The following is a 19,368-nucleotide window of genomic DNA, read 5'->3' on the forward strand; positions in this document are numbered from 1 at the left end:
CAAGAAATTGAAGCATAATGGGAAGGTGAGAAGGCCAGACAGGACACGGGATCTGGTCCATCGATCCCTCCAGAAATCCATTACACTTTTACATTCTATATAGAAGAGATGGCAGCAGGTTTTGCGTAAAATGTCCCAAATATGAAAATACGATGCCTAGAACTTTCTTCCTGTAAGGTGTAATGTGAATTATTTCGGCTCTTATAGAGCACGACGTCTATCCTACATCATGTTACAATAAAAGAGACTTTTTCAAGAAGTTTTCTGCTTTTTATTTCTATTAAGCACGTCCTGCTTGTATACAAAATATACAGACCTGAAATGTTAAGAAAGGGTTAAAGACGTTTGCATTGTTAGATAATCGTACATGATGTGATCATACAACACACACACATTTATGTGGTCATAGGAGCAGAGAGCTGCGGTGTGACTCGTGAGGCCGGAGAGGGTCACGTGATTTTAGCAGCAGGACATTCCAATGCAAAGGCCATTTTGGAAGGGCAAGACCCTGCCATGAACTGATGCAAGATCATTAGACACAACATTACTAGTAGAAAACACTACCCTAATGGACCATTCCAGCAGTGCACCCATTTATCGGAAAGGAGGGGATGTTAAAAGGTTAATAAAGCAATATAATGTATAAAACAAAACACGCATTCTTCAGTATTGCTCAATACACTGGATCTGGCCAGTATTCAGCCATAAGCCAGTGGTCCCCAGAAAATGTTACCCCCAAAACAAACTAGTCTAAAAGAGGGAGGAGCGCCACCCCCTCCTCGTCTGACGGCTTTATTATTAATACCGTAACATGACAGCACTACAAGAAAGATGGAAATATACCAATAAGAACTGAATCTAGGTTTGTTTAGGGGTTTCCAGGCTAAAGCTATTGATGACCTATCCTAGAGGATAGGGTATCAGATCAACGAGGGTCTCACACCCAATACTCCCCATCGATACACAGAAAACTAAGCTGGAAGCAGACAGGGCTGTGCTCTGTGTAGTGGCTGAACCAATCTCTGAAGCTTATATCCCTTTCAAGTGAATTGGAGCCAATATGCAGTAACCTAGTCTGGCCACTACACAGAACAGCGCTGTCTGCTTCCTGCTCCGTTCTCTATCAGCTGCTAAATAACTGATCAGTGTGTCTGATATTTACTAGGAAAGGGCCTGCAAGAACTCTTAACCCTTTCCTGATAAATCTTTTGTTTTTCCAGATATTCTAGCCACACCATCTTTTTCTTCCATGAGACCATTTTATTTTTCCATCAGTATATAATATTATGGTTACTTTTTTTATTATGGTTATTTTCATCATCTATACCTTAATATGAGGGGGGGGGTTTACAAAAATTTGGATGGGGAAAAATACAATCCTGCCATAGTTTTTGCTTTTTGGCCTCTGTGCAGTAAAAGTTCCAGATTAAATTTTTGTGGGTCAGTACAATGGAAATTAAAACTGTCAGATTGATGGATACAAACTGAACACTCAGGTTTACATCTGTCAGCACTGACTGCGGTGTAAAAAACAAAGTGCCCGTCCATTGGTTTGCCTTTTTTTTTTTTTCAGGCTCCTGACTGATACCAACAGAGCCCTTAACACTTGTATCTGTCACTATGGCAATTACAATGATCCCCAGACAGATCAGAACAATAAACATCACAACAGTGTTCAAGACTGCAGTGTAATGTACTTTCAACAGTATCCAGTTGCAAGATGGCAGACCTATAGGCTTTAAAGGGGATGTCCCACTAGGTGTCCGATGGCCCAATCACACCATGATCAGGAGCACAATGAACCGAAAGTCCCTCTTTGGAATGAAGCGCTAGTGTGACCGACACTCCATTCATTTCTAGATGCCTGTGGGTGCTGCCAGAGATTACAGAGCCGGCAAACCATTTCCAAGGAGGCCTTAGGGGAACTTTTGATCTCCAACCTCCTGATCACTGGGGTCACACACATCCGCTGTCCTATGGATAGAGGATAAGTGTCCATAACGGGACAACCTCTTTAACTAAGCCCTCGCTGCCATAACCTTTTTGCTATGTAGTTGTGGATTCTTGGGTTGAAGGCAATAATTGTGTTTGATAGGGCGACACTTCAAGGGAGATCTTCTGTCCTGTCACCTATATCAGCTCTGCGTCCACTCCATACTCCCTTCTTACTCTCACTACACACATATAGGCCAGATGTCGGAAAGGGGTTAATACTGTTAAATATGGAGTACAAGTGTGTCATCTGGCCGCACCGCAAGAGAAGAAGCAACAGAAACAGACATTAAAAAGCAAAGGCCCTGATGCTGCGCCTTCTCAAGGAACCTTAAGTGAATGTCCACTCTTCTATACCATTTTATTATAGGTTTAAAATTGTATGCAGATTTTTAAGATATATTTTTAGGGTGATCATTGCTTTGTCTTACTAATACAGAGCTACAAAGCCCCTGCATACATAGACCTTCAATAGAAAACAGCCGAGTATCTGACATGTACAACTGTCCCCCCCCCCCCCCAATTGGGAGCTTTACATAATGGGATAATTCATACCAAATATCCCACCATTAATCGGACGACCATCTGAAGCCTAAAGTGTATAGCCCATGGCATAGTCTTTTTGTGATAATTTTTGGGCTAAAGCTAGAAGTGAATTGTCTGCAATTTAGAGATCATGTTACTGTGTCCATACTGACATAAATGGTATGTGTTTATATGCTGTATAAATCTACAGTATATAGTCATGGGATTGCAAAATGTAAGTATATATGTGACCAGCTATATATTTGGATTAGCTCCAATATAACCTACTCACTGTGAGCTTTGGAGGCTATAGGAGGCCCGACTTGAGACTTGACAGTTACGCTCACTCATAAGGAAAACTGTCCAGCACCGAGTAGGACTACAAAGCTCAGAATGAGCAGAGATAGAGTTCCTATATAACATGTACTTAACTCATCACAACTATGGTCACACTCCCTAGCCGGCAGGTGGCCTCAATTTGGAGCTCTACAGAGGTTGACATGTTGTTTTTGTGATGAAGACATATTAAGAGAATTGTGAGATCATGATAAAAAGGTGGAGATTCACTTTAATCCTTCGGATGGCTGCGGATAAACACCAGGTGGCGACACTTAATATTTCATGGATATAATATTTTGTTTAAAAATAAGTTTACATTGTGCAACAGTTTTACTATTTTAATCATTTTGCAACATAAATAGCATATCTATAGCAAAAATTGGCATGCAAATATAACATGATTCATACATAGGAAAATAGCTTTTGAGGATATAAAATTACAGCATTTTGCTCCTGCCATCCATGAATATAGTGCATTTTTTTTCTTTCACTGAACAGATGGTGCAGTCATCATGGCAGACGGCAGAATCTATCTGCAAAACATCAGTTGTGAGGCAAAATAGTAATCAAAATATACTGTATAACTCTCATTCGGCTTCTACGGGACTAGATACGACAGGCTGTAAACAGGTTCTGGATTAAATGGAAGTTGCACAGATTTCTACCTGGTAAAGGTAAGTTAGCAGATACTGGATAGAACTGACAGCAAAAGGGATTTGCTATTTTATACAATGCAAAAGGTTAACATGCAGAAGTAGAAACCTTGCTCTCAGAGAGGATACCCTGCTGTCTGCTTATTGTATAGTCCGTCCTAGCTCAGCCAAGGTTTAGGAACTGGAGTAAATGGAGGAAGGAGGCCATTAAACCTCTGGAACGGAGTGATCCATTAAGTTCTTCATCACGCTGGAAGCCATTCTGTTGGAGGAAAAGACATACATTAGGCTGCGCACATCAGTCTGCGGAAATCCTATAGAGAACAGAAGATTAAACTCCTGCTTATTTGCTCCATCTTTGGCTAGAGACCGAAAGAAGGGGCGAGCCTTAATTAAACTTTATGTTAAATTATTTCTTGAAAGAATTTTTGGTGAATTTTTGTTCCTACTTTTTAACATTTTTTTTAACATATTATCTAGGTTTTAAAACATTTCCTAAAAATCCTACAACTCTGACTCTGGCCTCTAAGCCAAATAATATGCTGAGACTTCCAGTTTTTTCATAGGAGATTTCTTTCCAGCCGTTATCTCACTTAGCAGCACACTGATGATCACAGCTATCACATATGTATCTTTATAAGACACAATCCACCAGTCACAATAGAGAATACCTAGAACACTCTTGCACAGAAGTCAATAGAGTCTGCTGAAGACCATTGTGTCTATGGGGTTCTTACCTTTTCACCATGTGTTCAAAAATGAAAGTCGGAATTACAGTCAGAGTAACCACGGCAGCAGAGCTAGCGAGCAAGTCAGCGACTTGGGAATCCTGTACAAAAGACATTAAGACTTTACTATTCAAAAACTGGAAGAATTGCTTTAATCCCAGTCTTCCATATCTACTGTATCAATAAAAAGATGCAATTACGATACGGCCTAGGCTTGCAAGTTACACCATTCAAGAACAAACAAAACCAGAAACACAAGAGCAGATGGAATGGAAAGTAATATGTAGGTCTAGGGGATTTGTAAGTATTGTACCTAGGGGTTCGGGTCTGGTTGTAAACCCGGGTCATGTGACTGAAACTAGCACCCGACCCTCTAGTCCCACGGTAGGGAACCTTCAGCTGCTGTGAAACTACAACTCCCAACATGCTCCATTCACTTCCATGGGAGTTCCAAGAACAGCAGAGCCAGTATGCATGCTGGGAATTGTAGTCTTGCAACAGCCGTACGTTCCCTATCCCTGCTCTAGTCACTCTACCTCCTCCTTCCTCTCAAGTAGCGACCTGTGCTACAGTAAAGCCAGCCCCCATAGCACAGGTGACTAGTGGTGAAAATGGGAAACAACGACAGAGGCAAGGTACTGGTTCTGATCACATGACTCAGGTTTGGAACCAACGCTGAAGAAAAAAAAAAAAAAAAAAAAAAAAAGAACCTGCCCCATGGAGAACCCCCATTAACTAAGGATGTAAGCCAAACACTCCTCTGCAGAGCGCCGTCTGTCCTTCATCAGTACAGAGTAGATTCATGAAATATGTATGACGTCTGTCAGGTCTATGAAATATATCATCTTATCTGAATAAATCATTTATTAAGGCTAAAAATCCAGGTTTTGATCGTCATCTGAAAGGGGAAACATGTAAAACAGTAATGAATAATAAGGGTGGTGCAGAAAGGGAGAAGCCAACAGACGTTTGCACCAGGCAAGAAGATCTACAAATTTACTACTACAGTTCTAGTCCTGACTATAGGAAGGGTAATGGTGTGATCCACAACACCAGTGACCTGATGAAGACAACATGGTGACATGCCACAAAAGAGCGCAACAAACCTTCATTCCAATGACATTCTGTCCGTTCACTTCGCACAGGTTGTGTTCAGTAAGAAGGCCATTTCTTGCAGCAGAGCTGTCTTTGACAAGGGAAGTGATTTTGCCGTTTTTGAAAATGAAGCCAACGTGTCCGCTGCTGTCTTTGTGCATTGTGATGGTGCGCTCAAAAGGCCTAGCAACACAGAAGACCAATAATGTGAAATACATAGGAAAGTGACAAAACGTAGCACATTCATCAGTAAATCTGCCTCAATGTGTTTGGTTTCGGGGATATTTTTGCGTTGCGTTTGAGCATTTTTATTTTGGTGTTTTTTCTAAGCTTTTCTAAGAGACTTAATAGGAGACTTGTCGGGGTGAAGCCACATTATGACCAGAAGCCATCTACTCAGTATAGCATATAAGACTGCTCAGTGGTTAGCACTGTAGCCTTGCAGCGCTGGAGTTCTAGGTTCGAATCCAAACAAAAGACAGCATCACCAATGAGTTTGTATGTTCTCCCCGCGTTTGCGTGGGTTTCCTCCTACACTCCAAAGACATATTGATAGGGAATGACGATTGTATGGGACAGTGACTGACAATGTCTGTAAAGCGATGCGGAATATGATGGGGCTATATAAAACATTAGACTGCTCAGACGTGCGGCGTGAGAAGAGCCGTATTCCAGTAGTAGACTCCATTTATACTAACATGTATGAACTCACCCCAATACTTGTACATGGCCAGAACTAGGTCTCTACTGACTTCTTGTAGGACAATATTCATACATAATACAAATCGGAGCTAAATGTTACTTTTAGATCATTGTACTAACCTGTCCCTGACCACCATATTAATTCGGTCTCCTGAAACTTTCTTCAGAAATTTATGAGACTTGTCTGAGCTCCAGCCGGCACAGTTTTCACCATTGATCTGAAGAATTTGATCACCAAATTTAAGACCGGCTAAAGATGCTGGAGAGTTGGCTTGTACCAGCTGCACAAAAATACCCTGAAAGAGAAAAGGTTATTCTCCAGGAGCGCAGAAACAAACAATCCTGACTGTGAGTGATCCTGTACTGACAGACGATAAACTTACATTGTCAATGGACTTAAGGCGGAGGCCAATCTTTCCATCCTGGTCTTTACACAGTACAAGTTCTCGCAGTCCCTGCTTTATCTCTGCTCTACGGATTCCCAGGTCGCTTCCACTTACAGGGGCCACCATGTTATTCAAGGCCGATGGTCTTGCTACCTGCATCTGGAGAATTTAAAGTAAAATGTATGTGTTTGAATTTTATAATAAAGTCATTTGGCAATCAACCGAATTCCATCTATCTAATACAAGAGTCCAATACACATCTCAAGGTTCGCTCCAAATCCCACCAGCAACTGAAAGCTCTCGATTTACTTTCCATGACCTAATACTATAATATACTAAATTATATAATAGTCTGAAATATCACAAAAAAAGACAAGGCATCCCCCTGGTACATGAGAAGGGAGTAGAGCAGACAAGATCTGTCTAAGGATCCTTTTATAACGTGCCCTTCTTCCCCACCTCAAGTAGTAAGGAAAGTGAAAAACTGCATAAGGTTACAAACTCTGGCCATTTATTTCATGCTTATAAATTGACTCACATTTGATAGCAAAGTCCTATCACAGTGTTTATAGCAGCGCAGACTTAGCTCCATTTTTAAAAAACACACATCTTGTTCCCATAGAGTTAAATGGTTGCAAGTGGAGCTTTTTGTGCAAGCCTTGCCACTAGAGATGAGTGAACACTGTTCGGATCAGCCAATCCAAACAGCACGCACCCATAGAAATGAATGGATGTACCTGTGATGCCGGCCGGCCGCCGGCAAAGTCAGCGCCACAGGTGCTTCCATTCATTTTTATGGGTGCGTGCTGTTCGGATTGGCTGATCTGAACAGTGTTCGCTCATCTCTACTTGCCACGTTTTCAAAAGTGAGCGGCCCCATCGCCTGTTTCAGATTTGTCGCTTTTGTGCTGTGAATGACAGCAAAATCTATGCCAGCAAGTAGCCAGGGACATAAAGACCGAGTATAATACACCAGTCTTGATGAATCCTCCCAAAGATTTTATATAGGAAATAATGTGGGAGATTTAAGAGAGAGTATCAAAAATGAAGAAAAAAAAAAAACCCAAAAAACTGTCTTTGTTAACCATAGCAATCACTAACCCCAGCTTTCATTACTTATATTGCTAAGGATAATCGAAAGCAGTTTTGCAATTGGTTGCTATGAGTAACAAAGACAATTATTCCTATAGACAGCTTTCAGACATCTGCCCCAATAGTTGATACTTGATAAATAGGTTTAAGGTTAAGCGACTGGTGATGTGTCTACAGATCCAGCTCACACCTTGTTAGGATCTTGTTTTCTGACTACATCGGGTAGATTTCAAAATGTCAATGTCACAATAAGGAAATAGAACTTACTTTATTCCTTCACATAGGAAAGAATGGCAGATAACACTTTCCTATACATAAACAAAAAAAACAACACAAAAAAACCGCACACACAAATATGACATGTACCAGCACAGGCCAAAAGGACACTTTAGTATATGTTGGGTACAGTAATCTGATTGACATGTTAAGCATGTAAACTGGGCACGAGCAGAAAACAAGCCGTGGACGGAGCCATATTTTAGTAGCATCTGCTTTATAATCTAGTGGATGTATAATGTGCAGAACCATTGCAAATATCAAATAGAAAATCTTTCCAACTTTAGCAGAAATTGCCAGAGGCCTGAAGATCCAATCCACTTAAAAGAGCCTACCACCTCCCCCAAGCAAATCTTACAAGGCACAATACGCTGAGAAACAACATACCGTTCTTACATATTTCACTTTTGTAGAAAAACATCCTTGAAGTTTTGTTGAAATTAAGGAGTTGGTGCACTGGGGGTGGGACTTCAGCTTCCTGGAGCATTGCTGTTACCACACAGTCCCCTACCATCTCGTCTGTTCCACCCCATGAACAGTTTTAACATCGCCCATCCTACTTGAGCAATAGAAGTAAAATCCAGGAGCTGAAGGCCCGCTCCCAGTGCTCCAACTGCCTCATATGCATAAGAAGTCAGAGTTTTTCTACATATCTAAAAAAGTGACACACATAACAAAGGTAGGCTGTTTATCACCGTAATGTGCTGTGCAACAGAGTGATAGCAGCTGAATATTCTTGCAGGAATCTTACAAAGTGAATGTACAAGATGGCAGCACCAAAAGCACAAATATGTTGGCTGAGTTTCTGTGTATTAATCAGGTGTTATTTTTGAAAATCGCATACGGCAAATTGTCAATGTACTCACCCCGGCTGAGGGCACCATGGACATATTCTTGTGTATTTCATCTTCACTCAAACTTAAACCCATATATTGGGAAAGTTCTGGATACAGTTTAGGATACAAGCCTAGAGAAAACAAGACAATATTAATATAGCGCGACATGCTTGACAATGTGTGTGTCTTCTGATGGATGATCTGACTTGTCATATTTGCAACTGGTTTTTGGAGTCATTATGAGGACATGTTCACACGGCTGATTTTTCTGGCCGAAAAAATTACTCAAAAAATCTGAGGTTACACCTTGGATTTCTGCTGTGCACTGGCAAGTGTCTGCATGCTGAGAGGCACCAGTTAATGGGGCTAACCCCAGTGTGACTACCTGCTGTGGTTTTCAAGTGCAAACTGCATCAAGAATTGACTTATTTGGCGAGATGCAGATTTTAAAGAATTAAGAGATGTTTTCTAATGTATTGCTAATCCTTAGAATAGGGCATAAATATCTAATTGGTGGAGGCCACAGATCGAATATCCGGGGCCACTTCCATTGCCTGTACTATACACAAGCATGGAGTCAATACTGCAGCTCAGCTCAACTCTTCCAACAATCACATATTTATGGCCTATCCTAAGAATGGAGCAAAAAAAAAAAAAATCTTGCCTTTAAACCTGGCATGTAGTATATACTGTATACACTTAACACACAAATCTTAGTGCAGAATATCTGATGAAATCCTCATTTATGAACATACCCTAAAAGGTAAAGTCTCAAAACTGCATTCTATATTTACATTGAAAAGCAACCTGTATACAATTTAAAAAAAAAACAAAAAAAAAACAACCCAGTGTAATACCAGTGCTGCAAGTAGTATGGCAAAAAATATGGAAAGAAATAACATTGTATATACGGTAGCATGTACTACATCCAACTTACGGAGGAGAGACTGGTGCCGAGTGCAACAAATTATTAGGCTCAAATATTAGGCCCCTCTTAAAGGGGTTGTCCCATCACAAGGATCCTATCTATACTGCTTGTTAATGTGAATGTAAGACTTTTCCTAAATACACTGCTTCAGCAAAACTGCTTTGTTTGTCCACTATCTTACTTTATTCATTTTTTTTTTGACACATCCCTTGACTTATCTTGTCAGGAGTCAAGTGATGTATCTGCTGCTCTGAGGGGGGAGGGAGGAGGGGCTAAGTGCACGGGAGCGAGCCTAGGGGGGGGGGGGGTAGTTTACACTTTGGGGGGAGGGAAGGGGCGGAGGCCGCCTCAGTTTCCGGACCAAAGGCCGGGTAGCCGTGACTGAAAACCGACGCACTGCACTGGCATCCGACCGTGCGCTCTGCTTCGGATTAGGCCCAATGAATTGGCCTAGTCGGGAGGAGGATGTGTTCAGGCTGAATTGCGAGGTGAAACGGCCTGAAGAATGAGCACCTCGCTTCTTCGTTCCTGAGCGGCTCCCATTGATATGGCCTCAAAATCCTGACCAAAAAAACTCAGCGTGAACTTAGCCTAAGAGCTAGAGTAAAAAAAAAAAAAAAAGGGGGTTAAATGTGTAAAATCTTCCAATTTAAGCAATACCTCCATATGGAGATGCAGAGGAGGAGGATGAAGCCTCTGCTAGAATAGCTGGAGTTGCTGGATTTGTTGCAAATGCCGTCTGGGCCTGCAAAACAAGGAATTCACACTTTAATAACCCATATAAATAATTATCCACAAGGTTCATCTGGTTTCATATGACTGTTCCACAGATTAGGACACTACAACTTCTAGTATACTCTTACTGCTCCTCGTGATACCATGCAGAATATTACCCAGAAGTGTAGAGATAGCAATAGCCCAAGGTCTCTCTATAACATAACACATCTGTATTATAGATAGCACAATAGTAAGCGGGGCACCCCCAAGCTTCACGTTACACCTCTGATATTACCCTCTTTAGATATCATGATATCACAGGTGCTTTAGCACACATTCTGTACAGAGCAATGAAGAATAAAATACAGCAGGTATACAGCTACACTTGTGTGGGGGAGGGGAAAACACATCCAGCTAACCAGCAATGGGAGATAAATAGAGCGGAGTCAGCTGTAGAGACAACAACGGCCATCATTGTCCACTTATCGCAAGTAGAAAATAAGGTCATACATTACTAATGTAAATCTAATTGATCCATTAAGAGTTAAAAGGGTTCCCAAATAATATACTAATGGTCCATTTTACCAGTCCCAGGGAGTCGCAGGCATACTAACATTTCTGTATTCACAAGGGGCCATTTACTTATTCTAGTCAGGCCTTGGCTCGCTTCCACGGCCCTCTATTCTCCTCCTTACCACACAGAAAGCACAACTTTACACGGGGACTCATTTCCATGGAAGGCCTTTAGTATTCTATGTTGTGCCGTCTAGCAAGAGGGCCGAGAGCAGAACGATTCCCTTTTAGCAGATGAGATCCTAGCTTACCTTTTACATCTGTTTAAAGGGAACCTATCACATTAAACATGGGGCCATATAAGGCTCCACGCACATGAACAAGAGCTTTGTCATTGTCCTATCCGTGTTTTTCACAGCTAGTAGACAGACGCATTATTTTCTATTGCCCCATACACAAGTTCATGGTCCATGTTGGGGGCACAAACCCAGGGAAAATTGCTGGCCAGGTTTTATTCCTGTCCTTTTTGCATCCTGGGATCACTGCCAGAAAATAATGCGTCCGTAAAGGGCAAGGGCAGTACACGGATATCATCCATGTGCCACCCATGCTGTTCTCACACAAACCCTACAGTACATACGTGTGCATATAGAGCAGGCTAGGCCGAGCAGATACATGTTCAGTATAACTTATTGGAATCTCTGCTCCTTGTTCATGGGCTTAGGAGTCCAGTGGGCGGTCATAACTAACACTGAGCTCTGTATGCACACTAATACAGCAAGTCTGTCAGTCACTAAGTAGGACCGCCCTCTGGACTCCTAAGCCCAGAAACAGCAGCGATTTAAATGAGTAAAATAGAAACTTTCTCCACAAAACTATATATCAGTCAGATCAGCTCCTCCTGCTCTATAACACACTATTCCCATTGTACTGTGCCAAGAAGATCATTGACACAACATGTTCTTACATTACCATTCGGCATTCCGAAAGGAAACCTAATCTGCTTAAAAAGCGCTTACCCACAGAAACTCACAGGCCGCATAGACTATAATGGGTTCCGCGGGGTTTCTGTTCGAAAAATGGAGAGAAAAGTCCTGCTTGTAGGACATTTGGGCTTTTCTATCTGTAAGGTGGATAGAAGCGGAATGGGGGATAGAAATCCCCAATGGAGACCGAGCGCTAGTGTGAACCTAGCTTTACCCTAACCCTCCTCCATGATCCTGGCCAGAATGGTACAAACCTGGATGACCTTGTCAACCTTCAGATCCTCAAGTGATGGATACAAAGACATTATGGATACTCCTGTTAAAAGAAAGAACAGAGACAGCTATTATTATGGGTGACAACAAAACGAAACCTTCAGCCCTCAATACAATCCTATTGTAAAGATATTACAGCTAAAGCCATGTTCACATCTGCAACAAAGTACCCATCACAGAGTCTGCAAAAGTCATGGACTCCAAAGCTCAGCAAATGATGCAATTTTATGTGGAAAATGTTGGACACCATAACGGAAACCCAACACACCCCATTACAATCAAAGGGGTTCCTTGGCAGACATACATTGGAACACAAAAACAGACATCCTTTAGAAGAGGTGACCAATCCTTAAAGACAGCAAAATCCCCAGCACCATGTCCTAAAGTTTTGACAAAGAACTGATAGGTTGTCCCACCAGAGCAAATTCTGAATTATGTACAACCCGGACCCTGCACAGATCAGCTGTCCTGGCAGGGTTCAAGTGTCAGGACCTGCTGGAGTGGACAAAGAGCGGAAACAGCTCTTCTGCTGTTAAAGTAATGGGAGTGGAGCTAAAGTACCCTGGCGCCAACGCTATAGTGTGGACAGGATAGGTCGCTAGTAGAAAACATCCATGTCTCCAGTATGGTGGGCACACAGGTCCACCCTCTATGGCTACGACCCCTGGTGCTGTGTATGGGAACGTGGCACTACCCTGTATTTGTGAGCCTTGAAAAAAATGTATGCATTATACTTTAATGTGCAATTCTTCCCATACAGTATAGAACCACGCTATATAAAGTAACATATATATATATATATATATATATATATATATATATATATATATATATATATATATATATATATATATATATATATAGTGACAGCGTAATAACGAAGAACAAAAGAAGTGACGTGTATGACAGGATTAGTGAGATCAGCAGATCCCAGGCAGATGACAGTCATATGATGGATCATGGTATTCACTAACCCGGGAAGTTCCCACTAGTTCTGAAATACCGCCTCATTTATTACACAAGTATTAACCATTAACACCACGTGTACAGGAAGGCTAAAGGTCACTTCTAAGAACCTTACAAGATGTGATCACCGCCAAGAGCTGAAGACGACTGTGTAAATGGTAAAAAGCGCACCCTGGGGATCCGATCTGTTAGACCCATAAACTCAGGAAAGAAACTTCAGTGATACAAGTGTGAATAAAAAATAGGTTGAAATTAAGGAGAAGGAGCGTGTCACTTACTGTCCTGTGGGGAATATAGTGAATTAAAGGGGTTTACGGGAAACAAGGGGGCGCATTTATGAGATTCTCTAAAGGAAAATCTTAGCCGATAGTGACCAATCAGAGGGCGGCTTTCATTCTTAAATTGTGAGAATATTCTACTTCCACTGCTCAGTAAAGTATCGGCAGGCAATGACTATTATTATACAATAAATCTGAACAACAGTCACACTCGGCTTTATCAAACTTCCTCTGAGTAAGCAGAGCCACGGCCCTATAACGTAAGAAGTCTGGAACAGAGACAAAGTCCGCACCATAACACCCCCTCCCCCCTAACTTCCAAACAATAAAAGTGACGGGAGAATAAAGGGGTTTTCCCATTAAGATTTATAAGGCTTTGCTACATTATGTCAAATTTTCTAATTGTAATGTTTTTTTTTTTACCAGCTCAGATGCTAGGAGCCAATGCACCCAAATGGTAGCCATCTATGGGAATTTGTCCTGCTGGCTACTGATTCTTGGGTCACGTTGTATGTTCACATAACTACAGAACTAGAATGTACAAGAAGAGTAAACAAAACCAGCGAAACGAAACTCTAAGACTTCCTGAACTCCCAGCCAGGGAGTGCGTGACCAATACAGGCTCAGTAATGTCCTCATTGTAGGGAGACATGATGCCGAGCCATATACTTGGACACAGTCCGTAGGAGCAGAATTTCTTCGAAAAACCAATTTATGACATGTGGAGGCGGTGCAGTCTCCAAGGGCCCTGTGTCCTGGAATGAATTGTGGCCCCTGAACACTTTATCGACATCATCTTCCTATCTTATCGCTGCCAGCTGAATAACCACACAGGCTTCTGACTGGAGACACCTTACAGATTCTGGCCCACCCACATTGCACTTGAGCCTCATTTACATACTTCTAATATATACAGTCCTATGAAAAAGTTTGGGCACCCCTATTAATCTTAATCATTTTTTGTTCTAAATATTTTGGTGTTTGCAACAGCCATTTCAGTTTGATATATCTAATAACTGATGGACACAGTAATATTTCAGGATTGAAATGAGGTTTATTGTACTAACAGAAAATGCGCAATATGCATTAAACCAAAATTTGACCGGTGCAAAAGTATGGGCACCCTTATCATTTTATTGATTTGAAATCCCCTAACTATTTTTTACTGACTTACTGAAGCACAAAATTGGTTTTGTAACCTCAATGAGCTTTGAACTTCATAGCCAGATGTATCGAATCATAAGAAAAGGTATTTAAGGTGGCCAATTGCAAGTTGATCTCCTATTTGAATCTCCTCTGAAGAGTGGCATCATGGGCTACTCAAAACAACTCTCAAATGATCTGAAAACAAAGATTGTTCAACATAGTTGTTCAGGGGAAGGATACAAAAAGTTGTCTCAGAGATTTAACCTGTCAGTTTCCACTGTGAGGAACATAGTAAGGAAATGGAAGACCACAGGGACAGTTCTTGTTAAGCCCAGAAGTGGCAGGCCAAGAAAAATATCAGAAAGGCAGAGAAGAAGAATGGTGAGAACAGTCAAGGACAATCCACAGACCACCTCCAAAGAGCTGCAGCATCATCTTGCTGCAGATGGTGTCACTGTGCATCGGTCAACTATACAGCGCACTTTGCACAAATAGAAGCTGTATGGGAGAGTGATGAGAAAGAAGCCGTTTCTGCACGTACGCCACAAATAGAGTTGCCTGAGGTATGAAAAAGCACATTTGGACAAGGCAGCTTCATTTTGGAAACAAAAATTGAGTTGTTTGGTTATAAAAAAAAGGCGTTATGCATGGCGTCCAAAAAGAAACAGCATTCCAAGAAAAACACATGCTACCCACTGTAAAATTTGGTGGAGGTTCCATCATGCTTTGGGGCTGTGTGGCCAATGCCGGCATCGGGAATCTTGTTAAAGTTGAGAGTCGCATGGATTCTACTCAGTATCAGCAGATTTTTGAGAATAATGTTCAAGAATCAGTGACGAAGTTGAAGTTACGCCGGGGATGGATATTTCAGCAAGACAATGATCCAAAACACCGCTCCAAATCCTCAGGCATTCATGCAGAGGAACAATTACAATGTTCTGGAATGGCCATCCCAGTCCCCAGACCTGAATATCATTGAACATCTGTGGGATGATTTGAAGCGGGCTGTCCATGCTCGGCGACCATCTAACTTAACTGAACTTGAATTGTTTGTCCAAAATACCTTTATCCAGGAACTGATTAAAAGCTACAGGAAGCGACTAGAGGCTGTTATCTTTGCAAAAGGAGGATCTACTAAATATTAATGTCACTTTTCTGTTGAGGTGCCCATACTTTTGCACCGGTCAAATTTTGGTTTAATGCATATTGCACATTTTCTGTTAGTACAATAAACCTCATTTCAATCCTGAAATATTACTGTGTCCATCAGTTATTAGATATATCAAACTGAAATGGCTGTTACAAACACCAAAATATTTAGAACTAAAAATGATTAAGATTAATAGGGGTGCCCAAACTTTTTCATAGGACTGTATATATGTCTTTTGAAGTAAATGCCTCTATTTAACTAAATAAAGGACTGGTGGTGCTCAGTATAATGTCCTCTACAGTGCACTGTGGCTGAATATATATATATATATATATATATATATATATATTATAAATATATACACACACACACGTTATGAACACTAAACAGACTGTCCATACGGTAGAGACACATGACACTTTTCCTATGATCCCACCCCAGACTATGGTCTGATCTTAGAACTGCCCTGACATACGCCAACTATAGTCTTCAATTTTTTTTTATTTATTTTTTTTATCTGTAATTTTGATACTGATAACCAAAATTTGTCGGATATGAATAGCGACATCAGCGGACTTCAGGGGTCATGGTGATCTGGCACATGGTTTATCTCTGTATATTTTGTTCCTGATATTACAGCCAGGGGGTACAGCGCTTGCCTGAGCATAACGGCCCCTTCGATCAGCTGACTGGTCATAATCGGACCCCTACAAATGATAAGGGAAGTCTATAAATACTGCAGTGACCAGTGTGTGAAGTCAGATACCATACTCCTATGAACACAACTGGCAGCATCATACGGTATTATAATACTGTAAGAATCTGAATTACGGTATTGTCACTGAGGAGTATTCACAGCATCAAGTCAGTACTGTACATGACAGCTAAGAGGTAGCAATTGGAAGTTCACCGCATCCTAATACAGTATAATGCTGTGAGTCTCGGTCATACAGGTATTGTTGGTGTGTGTGTGTATATATCTCAACACACACATGGTTTTTGGGGTGACACTAGTGCACAGGCGCCCACGACTTGGCTCCGTATACATACACTAGACAGCATTCCTTTATAACTATTTTGGATATCGGCCCAGTTTTTGAATCAGATCAAGGACGGCAAACAAACTGCAGGCGTTGTGTGGGAGCCCGGAATACAAGGATCGCAACTTTTCAAGAAAGATCACCAAACCAACTGAGGACATGCACCACTTACTACAGCGGGCACTTCTGCAAGTCATCACTTTGAAAATAACACTCAAAGATCGGGTAGTTTTAGCCGAGGCTTATGTGAAGATTTCCCTGCGGGCCCTATGAATTTTATATTAAAAAGACTGAAACCAATAGTCAAACCCGCAGCAATAACTGATCTGCTGCAGGGTGAAAGGCCAGCATGCAGGTCACTTTGCTCCGTGTGGGTTTCAGTCGCAGCAGGTTAGCTACAACTTAACCGGTAGCACTCGCATGGATTATTGCTGCAAGAATGGGTGTTTCTGTAATACGTGCACACTACTGTTCTATTCAAACAGGGCACTCTGGGACCCTCATACTTCTGATGGGGATGGGGTCTTAGTGTATTCCCAACAATTATACAGTTAATATTTACCCTCTGCATAGATAATAAATCTCTGGGAAAACCCCTTTATGCCCCACGTTGCAGAAACGCAGCTTTTTTGTTGTGGTTTTTGAGCCAAAGCCTGAAGTGAATTTACCAAAAGGTAGAAATATAAGATCTTCCTATATATTTCCCATTCCTTTTGTAGCCATTCTTGACTTTGGCTCCAAAAAATGCAACAAAAAAAGCTGCATTTCTGCAACGTGGGGTCTTAGCCTTAAAGGGAAACTTTCACCACCTCCATTTCTTAGCGTCTGTCTATAAGTGCTGCCCCATAGACTCCAGCACAGTTGGGATTTTTTTCTCTATCCTACACAGTTCCTGAGCAGTCATTGCAGTTAATGTCAGTACAATTAGACTCCCCAATGTCAAGCGGCAGCCCTTGTCCTTCTAAGTCCAGGACAGCCCATCTGACAACAAAGCGCATAAGTGTACTGAAATTAACAATGATTGCTCAGGAACGGTGGGGGATAGAGAATAAATTGCAACTGCACTAGAATCAGTGGAGCAGGGCCCATTGAATAATGCAGTAGGTTAGAGTTGGTGGAGATGGTAAAAGGGCCTCATATATGTCAGGCCAGATTTCAGACACTGCTGGAAAACAGTGTCTGGAATCAACGTCATGTGATCAAATCTTTGGTCACATGACATTGAGTCACAGCCGAATAGCCACAGCCTACTGCACGTATAGCCATAGCCTACTGCACGTATAGCCATAGCCTACTGCCCGTATAGCCATAGCCTACTGCCCGTATAGCCATAGCCTACTGCCCGTATAGCCATAGCCTACTGCACGTATAGCCATAGCCTACTGCACGTATAGCCATAGCCTACTGCACGTATAGCCATAGCCTACTGCCCGTATAGCCATAGCCTACTGCCCGTATAGCCATAGCCTACTGCCCGTATAGCCATAGCCTACTGTATGTACAGCCATAGCCTACTGCACCGTATCTAAACCTCTGTGAACACGCTGGGCTCATAAGCTCTATTATAGGGCGTCCTAGAGAGGGGTCTCCTCCACATACAACCCCATCTGGTGGGCTCAACCTGGCCTTGAATTCTACAGAGGGCCCTTCCCCTACTATAGAGCCATATTCACACTACATTTTAGCTCCTACCCTACACATCTACAGCATCTCCTTATATAGGCCCCTATGTTTAATAAACAACAACCACATATACCTGCCTCACCGTGGACTGTAATGTAGTGTGACCTCAGACTTACCTGCATGGTAGGTGCGTCATATGTGAACACTCCCTTATAATACACATGGCAGGGCAGGTTTCACCCCTGATTCCCCCCCCCCCCCATATGGATGATTCTTGGTCACATTTGTAACACTTTACTGCCACCAATTTCCACCCCCAATTCTGCCACAGCTTATCCATACTCTATGGACATACCCCAAGTGGTATGGGGGAGGGGTAAGACTGTAAGGGGTTGTCTTATGGCAGGATCTGTGAGAACTTGGTAAGAGGACCCCAGAACTTATAGAGACCATATAGTGACCACTAAGGAGGAGGGGGAGAAGGGTGTGGGGCAAGGAAGAGAGAATAAGACAGCCACACCTGGACACAAGGCACTGCTCAGGGCTAAAGGGCGGCCTGCTCCCGGGACACCAATGACAACGACAGCCGAGCTCTACCGCCCACACACTTACCTTCTTCCACGGACAGATAACGGAGACACCGGAACCGTTACACTCGGCAGCGGCAGGAACGACCAAGCACCAGCAGGCAGGGGACCGAGTGACGTCAGAAGGCTGCGGTCTCACTAGAAGACAAAGCGAGGACCGGGGCGGAGCCAGAGAAGGGGGCGTGTCCACGGAGACGTCACTCAAGAACTCGAGCTCGTGACTGTTACCAGGAGCGACGGGAAGTGGAAGGAGGAGGAGGAGGAGGGGGCGGAGACGTGTCTGAGTCACCGAGGATTTCACTTTTCAGGAAGTTTTCGCTGTGGTTCAGACGGGACTTACTTGCGGTCAGGTTACTTGCGGAGTGTGCACTGACGAGTGAGAAGAGCAATACCGTCCATGTCCATGTCTGTCACATCCGTCATCTGAGGACAGCAGAAGACATTAGGAGTCAGATCCCCCCCCCCCCCATTGATTCTAATGTAAACAACATGACAGACACTGACGTCATAGCTATTTTCTGTAGAGAAAGTCCTGGG

At 42.3% G+C, this 19,368-nt stretch overlaps 1 protein-coding gene across 1 annotated transcript; it reads right to left on the minus strand.

Annotated features, from left to right (window-relative positions):
• Positions 1-248: 248 nt before the first annotated feature.
• On the minus strand, positions 249-19,011 carry SDCBP (syndecan binding protein). Its single transcript, XM_075270568.1, has 9 exons — positions 18,857-19,011; positions 12,023-12,084; positions 10,213-10,297; positions 8,655-8,755; positions 6,418-6,579; positions 6,155-6,330; positions 5,344-5,515; positions 4,247-4,338; positions 249-3,771 (listed from the first exon to the last, which is right to left on the minus strand). The coding sequence occupies exons 2-9, from the start codon at positions 12,071-12,073 to the stop codon at positions 3,717-3,719; spliced, it is 894 nt and encodes a 297-aa protein (XP_075126669.1). The 5' UTR covers positions 12,074-12,084; positions 18,857-19,011; the 3' UTR covers positions 249-3,716.
• Positions 19,012-19,368: the final 357 nt, after the last annotated feature.

Source organism: Leptodactylus fuscus, chromosome 4 (assembly GCF_031893055.1).
Source record: "Leptodactylus fuscus isolate aLepFus1 chromosome 4, aLepFus1.hap2, whole genome shotgun sequence".
NCBI lineage: Eukaryota > Metazoa > Chordata > Amphibia > Anura > Leptodactylidae > Leptodactylus > Leptodactylus fuscus.